Source organism: Thecamonas trahens, assembly GCF_000142905.1.
Source record: "Thecamonas trahens ATCC 50062 unplaced genomic scaffold supercont1.15, whole genome shotgun sequence".
Classification (NCBI taxonomy): domain Eukaryota; order Apusomonadida; family Apusomonadidae; genus Thecamonas; species Thecamonas trahens.
The window spans coordinates 339,733-347,688 of NW_013657665.1; the positions used below are offsets into that span (position 1 = coordinate 339,733).

The window sequence follows — 7,956 nt, forward strand, 5'->3', positions numbered from 1 at the left end:
CCCCCGGACCTACCGTCCCGTCCGTCCCGCCGACCCACCGACGACCCCACCCGACCACACACACACACACACACACACACACACACACACACACACGCATGCACCCTCTGCTTGGCTCCCCCGAGACGCAATCTATGCCCTCGCCCATGCTTGTTTATCCCTCATCATCTCCCACTTGTTTTCGGGGAGGGGGAAGGGGGAGTGGCTTTGGCGGTTCAGGGGGAATGGTGTGCAGAGGCGATGGGCGACACGATGCGGGTGGGCTGGGGTGGGTTGGTGGCTGAGACTATCGGGTGGAGGTAGGGGTGGGCATATGTTGTGCACCCGGTGCGCTGCCCGCCATCCGCTCGATGGCCATCTTGCTGCGATCGATGGCAATGACTCACCAAGAATGACGACAACCTCCGTCACAATAACGACAGGACGGTGCTGGAAGATCTGGACGCCAACCCGCAGGGCCTTCCGGAGGATGAGGTGAAGCGAATGGTTTGGGCGCTGCTGCGGGCGGTCGACTTTTGCCACGCACACAACGTGGTTCACCGAGACATCAAACCGGAGAACCTGCTCATCACCAAGCACGGCGTGCTCAAGCTGTGTGACTTTGGCTTTGCTCGCCAGCTCTCGGGGCCCGAAGCCAAGTACACCGAGTACGTGGCAACCCGATGGTATCGGGCGCCCGAGCTGCTTGTCGGCCACGACCACTACGGCGCCGAGGTGGACGTCTGGGCCATCGGCTGCATGTTTGCTGAGTGCCTCACCGGCGAGCCACTCTTTGCCGGTGACTCGGACCTCGACCAGCTCTCGTCGATCATGGACTTGCTCGGCAGCTTGCCGTCAGACCAAGCAACAGCCTTCTCATCGAACCCTTTCTACGAGGGTTTTGACCTGCCAGACGCGCCACCGCCTGACCAGGCCCCGGGCCTCACTGCCCGCTTCCCCATGCTCTCACCCGAGGCGCTCTCGTTCCTCTCGGCCTGTCTCGCGTACGAGCCGTCATCGCGCTCCACCGCGGCCGAGCTCCTCAAGCACCCGTACCTGCGGTCGTGTGCGGAACGATTCCACCGCGAGCAGCTCGCCGCCCTCGCTGCCGACGAGCGCGATTCGGGCTACGCTGCGTTGCGCGCCCGGTCGCGAGCATCGCGCAAGCAGCGGCCGCGGCGCCGGCAGCCGCCACCGCCAGCCACTTCCGCAGAGCCAGAGTCTGCGCTCTCGGTCTCCAACGCCCTTCCGCCCAAGCCGCCGCCAACCGCGCCAGCAGCTCCGATCACGCCGTCGTCATCGGCGTCGCGGCCGGGGCCGGCCAACGGCCGAGGCCGCCCGCGCTCGTCGTCGGCCTCGTCGCTCTCGTCGTCGTCGTCGACCGCATCGTCGGCCGCTGCCTCGACGGCCATTGCCGCCCGCGCCCCGCGCTCGCGCTCAGTCTCGCCGCCACCGTCGCTGCTCGAGGCCAAGCGCGGGCCCTCACCGTCGCTCCCGGTTCCAACCCAGGCCTCGCGGTCGACGTGGCTCCGTCCAGCCGCCGACACTGGTACAGGCGGGGGCGGCACAACCACACCCGGGCGCTCGATCAACCGTGTCAACGTCGGCCTCGGTATCAGCGGCTCGTCGCCGTCGACTTCGTCGCCACCACGATCTATCTCGCCCTCGCTCTCAGTCTCGGTCTCGCCGCGGCCGCTGGCCCGCTCGCCGCCGCCGCCGGTTCCACAGCGCGGCTCGCACCGACTCCGGCTTGATCCCGGCCGCACCGTCGGTCCCGGATCGGTCCCATCCGTCCCGCCGCGCTACGCCACGCCGTCGGTCGTCTCGGCTGTCTCGCCCACGCCTCCCCTCTCGGTCACGCCCGACCCGGTCATGGCCAAAAAGTGGGCCCCGCACCACGCCCGCCTTCCGCCAACAATGACGTCGTCCAAGCCACGTGCCGCCCACCCGCACCCGCACCCGCACCCGCACCCTCACTCGCACCACCCCCACCATCCTCACTCCTCGCACCACCACCATCACCACCAGTATCCGTCGGGCGCGGGGCGGAGACTCCCGTCGCTCACACCCGGCAGCGACAACAGTCTCCACCCGGGAAGCGGCGGCGGCCAGGGCGCCACCTCGCCACTGCCGTCACTCTCGTCGTCGCCGCCGCGCAACACACTCTCGATTGGGTTTTCCACCGTTTCGCCGTCGTTTACTTCGCCAAGCTTCTCGCACGGCCTCGTCTCTGGCCGGAGTGTCGGCTCGCTCAAGAGCAAGTCGACCAAGCCGGTGCCGTTCCGGTCGCCATCGCGGACGGCCGGCTCGTGGCGGAAACGCAGCTAGCTGCCGCCGCGCTTGTCGAATGAACGTAGTGTGATAGTGGGGCCTAGTACGCGTCCCACGGCACGATCTTGATTCGCGACTGGGCGGCAACGTCGCGGGCAATGAGAATGCCGACCTCGCCCTTGATCCACTGGCGGTTGAGCTGGGCAAAGAGCGGCTTTGAGAGCTGGAGTGGGCGGCCACGGCGAAGCCCGATGTCCTGCTCGCCATGCGAGTCGAGGTAGATCGAGCCAAGCTTGGTCCCGCGCGTCGGCCCGCGCCCGCTCGACACTCGGCGCAGCGCCACAATCTCTGACGTCCGCAAGAGAAGAAACATGCCCAGGTCGCCCGAGCACTGCGTCATGTGGCGGTTGCAGTTGCCAGGCCGCGGTGAGGCCAACGAGTCGGCGAGCACCTCGCACTTGGCGACGCAGAGGCAGCTTCCGCAGGTGAGGCAGAGCGCCCGCTCGCCACTCACCTCACCGCACTGGATGCACGCCTTGTCCGAAAGAACCAGCTTTTCAAACGATGTCTCTGGCTCGATGAGGCCGGTTGTGCCGTCCAGCTCAACCCGGAGCCCGAGCTCATCAAAGAGCGACGTCGCCTCGCACTCCTCGGTCTTGCCTGATGCCGCCACGTCGTCGCGGACAAAGTGCGCTAGCCAGCCGAGCGTATCGGGCGGGCCGGTGGCGAGCTCGGCCATGGTCGGTAGCCCGAGGTTGCGCGCGAGGACGTCGGCCTCGGCCTCCTCATCGCTTCCGGCTTGCCATCCGTCGCTTCCGCTGCTTCCAGTCCCGTACGCCAGCTGCAACAGTGCGGCGCGGCGGAGAAAAGGTGTGACCATTTCGGCTAGCGGGCCAGCGAGGCCGAGCCGCGCCGCCAGCGCCGCCGCGCCGGCCACCGTCATCTGCCACGCGCCGGCCAAGACGGCGCGGTACGCGTCGGCGCCCGGTGGCGTAAACTCAACCGCGTGCGCAAAGAGCGCCCAGATAGACGCGGTTCGTGCCGCCGCCGCAACCACACCCGGCGACGTGCCAGCGGCGTCGAACCAGGCCCCCCGCGCTGCCGCTGCGGGCACAAGCACTCCCGCAGTGGCGGCGAGGACTGCGGCAAGCGCGCCCATCGACTTGACATGGTTGAGCTCAAACGAGGTGAGCCAGGTGTGCGGCGGCGCGCGCGGGTTGTAGTTGGGCGAAGCCCGGAGCGCGAGCTCGTGCATGGTGACCGTGGTGACCAGCGCGTCCCACGCGAGGTACGCGTTGACAGGCGAGAGCGGGCTCTCGCACGCGTCGGCTTCAGGGTGTGCAGCGAGGTAGAGCCGCGACGAGAAGAACTGCAGTGCAGAGCCCTCTGCGTCAGTGAGCTCTGGTGCGCTGATCGGCTCGGCCGCCGCGCCCGCCGTAGTCGTCAGCGCCTCGTATGGCCGCTGGAGAAACGTGAGCGGGAGGAGCGCGTTGGAGAGCGACTTGCAGAGCGGGCACATAAACTCGCCGTGCTCGAGGGAGACCATTAGCGACCGAATCATGCGCTGCCGCCCGCGCTCAGCGAGCTGCGACGAGAAAAAGTCCTCAAAGCACGACGAGTGCATGCAGTGGCCGCACCCAGTCGCCGTCACTGCGTCGCCGGTCATGTATGACGGCACGCCATGCGGTGTGTTGCGGGCAGCCATCGCATCGTCGTTGGCATCGTCGTCGTCCCCGTCGTTGTCGTTCCTATTGCCGGCTTCACTTGTTGCAGGCGAGCCAAGGTTGTTACCTGTGTCGTCCGCGTCGAGTCCGTGCACGCCCGAGAGCGCATCAAAGAAGCCACCAGCGCCACCGCTACCGGCGCCACCGACATTGTCGTCGTCATCCGAGCCAGGGTAAGATCTCTCACCAGAGTCTGAGTCCGAATCTGAGGGGCCTGGTCCGGCAAGGGCGGCAAACATCTCCTCGTTGTCGAGAAGGCGGGCAATGTCGTTGTGGGAAATGAGGCCGGGCATGTCGCCGTCATCGCCCGAGTCCGAAGCCGAGTCGCCGTCGTCAAAGACGTCGCCGCCAGCAGCAGCGGCCATGGCAGCGCCGGTGAGGGCATTGGCAAAGAGGCCCGCGCCGCCGGCGTTCTCGAGCATGCCTTGGAGCATGGCCATGAGCTGGTCGGCCATGACTGGATCTTCCTCGGCAGCACGCTCGCGGAGGCCGGCCATGAGGTCACCGGCCGAGACAGCGAGCATGTCAGCGAGTGCGTTAGCTTCGTCACCGCCAGACCTGCCGTCGTCGTCATCGCCGTCGCTGTCGCCGTCGCCGTCGCCTGGGCCGCGGCAGTGCGGCCGGGAAGCGGGGCGAGGAGTGAGGTCGGTGCGGTTGAGCGGGTAGCGGCTGACGACTCGGATTCGAGCTCAGACTCGAGCGCCGGCGAGGCGGCACGCGGGGTGGCGTACATAGCGCCCGACGATGCCGACGCCGCCGTGTCGAGAACGGCGGCGAGCTCGGGCCAGACCTGGCCACTCGGCCCATGGCTACTCGCAAAGTGTCGAAGCGTCGACGAGGTGGCAGCGGCGAGGACCCGCGAGCGTTCCAGAAGCGTGAGCATGGCTAGCGGCTGCGAGTCGTCGACGGCTTCCATGCAGAGAACACAGACAAAGTCCGAGGTGTCGAGCAGCGGGTCTTTGGTGCGAAGCGCAGTGAGCGCGGTATTGTCGTCGTCACCGAGACCGGGTGAGCCGACACCGCTTGGCGAGAGCGGTCCGGCATCGACCGGCGGTGAGGTTGCACGGCCGGCGGCAAAGGCCGACTGCTTCTTGGCAAACTTTGCCATCATCTTGGCCTGGCGCCGCTTGGCACGCTCGCGTCGCTTGGCGGCGGCGGCGTCGGCCGGCGAGGACGACGCCGACGGCGAGGCGGAAGCCGCGTCATCGCCGGCACTGCTGCCTTCGGTGGTCGAGCCGAGCATGGCCTGGACTGGTGAAAGAGCAAGGATGGCGGCGCGGACGGCTTCGATGAGCGCCGGAACCGCCGGCACGTCGGCATGGGCCGTGGCGAGGCCGTCCAGCCGCGAGAGAACTCCAGCAAGGAGCCCGAGATGGGCCTCGTTGCCGAGGTCGAGCGCGTCGGCACCAAGGACAAGTGGATCCATGGCGAGGGCGGAAGCGGCGATGCGGAGAATGTGCAAGCCGTTGAGCGCGACTTGGAACGGGGCGCGCGGGGCGAGACAGACAGCAGCGACGAGCTCGATGACTAGCGGTGAAGCGACGACAGTATGGAGGGCGAGCCAGTCGCGGGGAACAGAGTCGGGCGACGGAAGCTGCGGCCAAGGCGAGGGCGGGAGGCGGGCCTTGCGCTTGGCGGCGGCAAGAGAGTAGTTCTCTAGAACCGAGGCACGCTCCTTGGTGGCGATGCCGGTGTAGAACGGCGAGAGGCGGGCCCACTGGTCGGTGCGGAGACGGTAGACGCCCGACTTTGTCGGCGAAGGGCGATGAAAGTCTGCAACCGAGTCGATGACCGCATCGAGCGGGTCGCCGCCGGGGGCAGTGACCGAGGCTTCGAACAGAGTGCGGACGTGGGCGGAGAGAGCCTTGACAAGCTTGGAGTGTGCAAGCGGCTGGACCGCGAGCTCATGGCGGATCTGGTCAGCAAGGACAGCGGCCGGGTCGCGGACAATGTCGGCAGCAGTGGCATCGAGAGCTAGCACTGCGAGGAGCTCGAGGCAGTCGGCGACAATGGCGCCCGTGGGCGCGAGCCAGTCGGCCGTCTTGGCGCTGGCGGCGGCGGCCCAGCCCTCCCCGGCCGCGCCGAGGAGCGACGCGAGCGCCGAGCCGAGCGCAGTTGTGGTTGGCTTGGCAAAGATGTGGGAAAAGGCATCAAGGATGCCATAGCGGACAAGGATAGGCGGGAGGAGGATCGAAGGGCCGACAAGGAGGGCGATGCACTGGAGCAGCGAGATGTCATGGACGTGGGCGAGGGTCTTTGACCGCTCCTTGTACATGTGGAGCTGGGCGCGGAGAGCCCAGCCGTTGCGAACCCAGAGGCCGGCACGAGCCTGCGACGAGAGGACGAGGACCCGGAGCGGCGCCTCGGCGAGTGAGAGCCAGAACGGCAAGTTGTCGACCGGGCAGAGGAGGGTGGAGAGAATGGAGACCGAAGTTTTGGAGAGAGCGCAGGCGAGGAACGAGCCAAAGACACGATGGAGCGGATAGAAGACCGAGACCGGGGCTGAAGCCACGTCGTAGTCGATGATGCGGTACGGGCCAGGACCAGCGAGCGCGGTGAACGGGTCTGGGAGCGTGTCGAGGGTGACAAACGAGTCCGGGACGGCGGCGAGCCATGTCTCAAGAACCGAGATGCATGTGGCGAGGACGCGGGCGTATGCGAGGGCGGTGTCGTCGGGCGAGGCCGCGGCGACCGGACCGGCCGCAAAACCGGCGAGGAGCTTGAGCGAGATGGTCTCGAGGATGGCAACAAAGTTGAAGACCTGAATCCAGTCGTCGGACTCGCGCTCAACATGCGAGTTGACGCGGCGGGACTCGGGAACGGCCTCCTGGGCGAGGGCGACGATGGCGAGAAACTTGCGGAGGTCGGCGTCGGCAGTCGGCGAGTCGAAGAGCATGTAGGCGGCGGTGCGCGGGTCGTTGAGCATGTAGTCGAGGTCGTAGAGGCCCGTGTAGAGGAACTGCATCTCGGAAAAGTACGAGGCCGAGGGACGGATGACGGCACGTGGGCCCGAGTCGTCGACAGCCGATGCGAGGGTGGCGGTGAGATTGTCGAGGATGACGGCAAAGGCGTTGTTCTCGGTGGCGACACGGAGAGCGACGGCCGGGATGGTTAGGATCTGAATCGAGAGCGAGAGGACGCACTCGGAGCCGGAACGGCGGTGCGAGTCGGCGAGTGGCGGGTACCACGGCATGAGGGCGGCGGCAAAGACAAACTTGAACTTGAGGTCCTGGATCCACTCGTAGTAGAGGTCGAAGAGCAGCGGCTTGATGCGTGGGTAGGCAATGCCGTCGCTCACCTCGAGCGAGAAGAGCGAGTCGAGAAGCGAGGCTCCGCTGGGAGTCTCGGCACGCTTGGCCAGGCCAGGTGTGTCGACGGCCGGCGCCGACGTCGCAGCCACCCACGAGAGGCGACGGAGCGGGTCGCCAAACGCTTCGAGCACGCCCAGCAGCCACTTGAGAATGTCGATTGCGCGCGGCGATGAGTTGAGCGCGTGCTCGACCAATGCCGAGATGGCGGCGGTGAGGACGGCGGTGCCGGCAGCAGCAACGTCGAGCGGGAGCACGGCGGCGGGATCGTCGTCCTCGGACTGACCGCGATGGACGTCACAGAAGCCGGCCGGATCCCAGGCGGTGGCATCGCCGCAGTCGCAGACTCCACCGGCAGTCCGAATGAGATAGTAGTCATGGCCATCATGGTTGCCGGCCTGGAAGCACTCGACACACACAATGCATGACGAGTCGGTCTCGCACGTCTTGCACTTGTACGCCGCCGAAGGCGTCGACCATCGCTTCCCGCACACCATAGGCGAGGCGAGCGCAGCCAGCTCGTTCTGAAGTTCGGTCGCCTCTCCTCCACACAGCATCTCTGTCACCGCAGCCATGTCATTGCTGTGTAAGCGCGTGTCAGGCGTGGGCGGGTGTGAGTGCGACCTAGGAGGGGGGGGGGGGGGGGGGGGGGGGTAGGGGGCACGGTACGGCGG

At 67.1% G+C, this 7,956-nt stretch overlaps 2 protein-coding genes across 2 annotated transcripts in view; one reads left to right on the forward strand and one right to left on the reverse strand.

The window, feature by feature from the left end:
* Window positions 1-2,366, forward strand: part of AMSG_02579 (CMGC/CDKL protein kinase) — a 2,927-nt gene extending 561 nt beyond the window's left edge. Inside the window, exons 2-3 of the mRNA XM_013904032.1 lie at window positions 423-1,901; window positions 2,031-2,366. Of these exons, the coding sequence (XP_013759486.1) occupies window positions 423-1,901; window positions 2,031-2,307 (1,756 nt within the window). The 3' untranslated portion in view covers window positions 2,308-2,366. The remainder of the gene's footprint in view (window positions 1-422; window positions 1,902-2,030) is intronic.
* Window positions 2,157-7,857, reverse strand: AMSG_02580 (uncharacterized protein; the record flags this gene model as incomplete). Its single annotated transcript, XM_013904033.1, has 2 exons — window positions 2,157-4,556; window positions 4,649-7,857. 2 exons carry the CDS (start codon window positions 7,855-7,857, stop codon window positions 2,351-2,353), a joined length of 5,415 nt encoding a protein of 1,804 aa, XP_013759487.1. The 3' UTR covers window positions 2,157-2,350.
* Window positions 7,858-7,956: the final 99 nt, after the last annotated feature.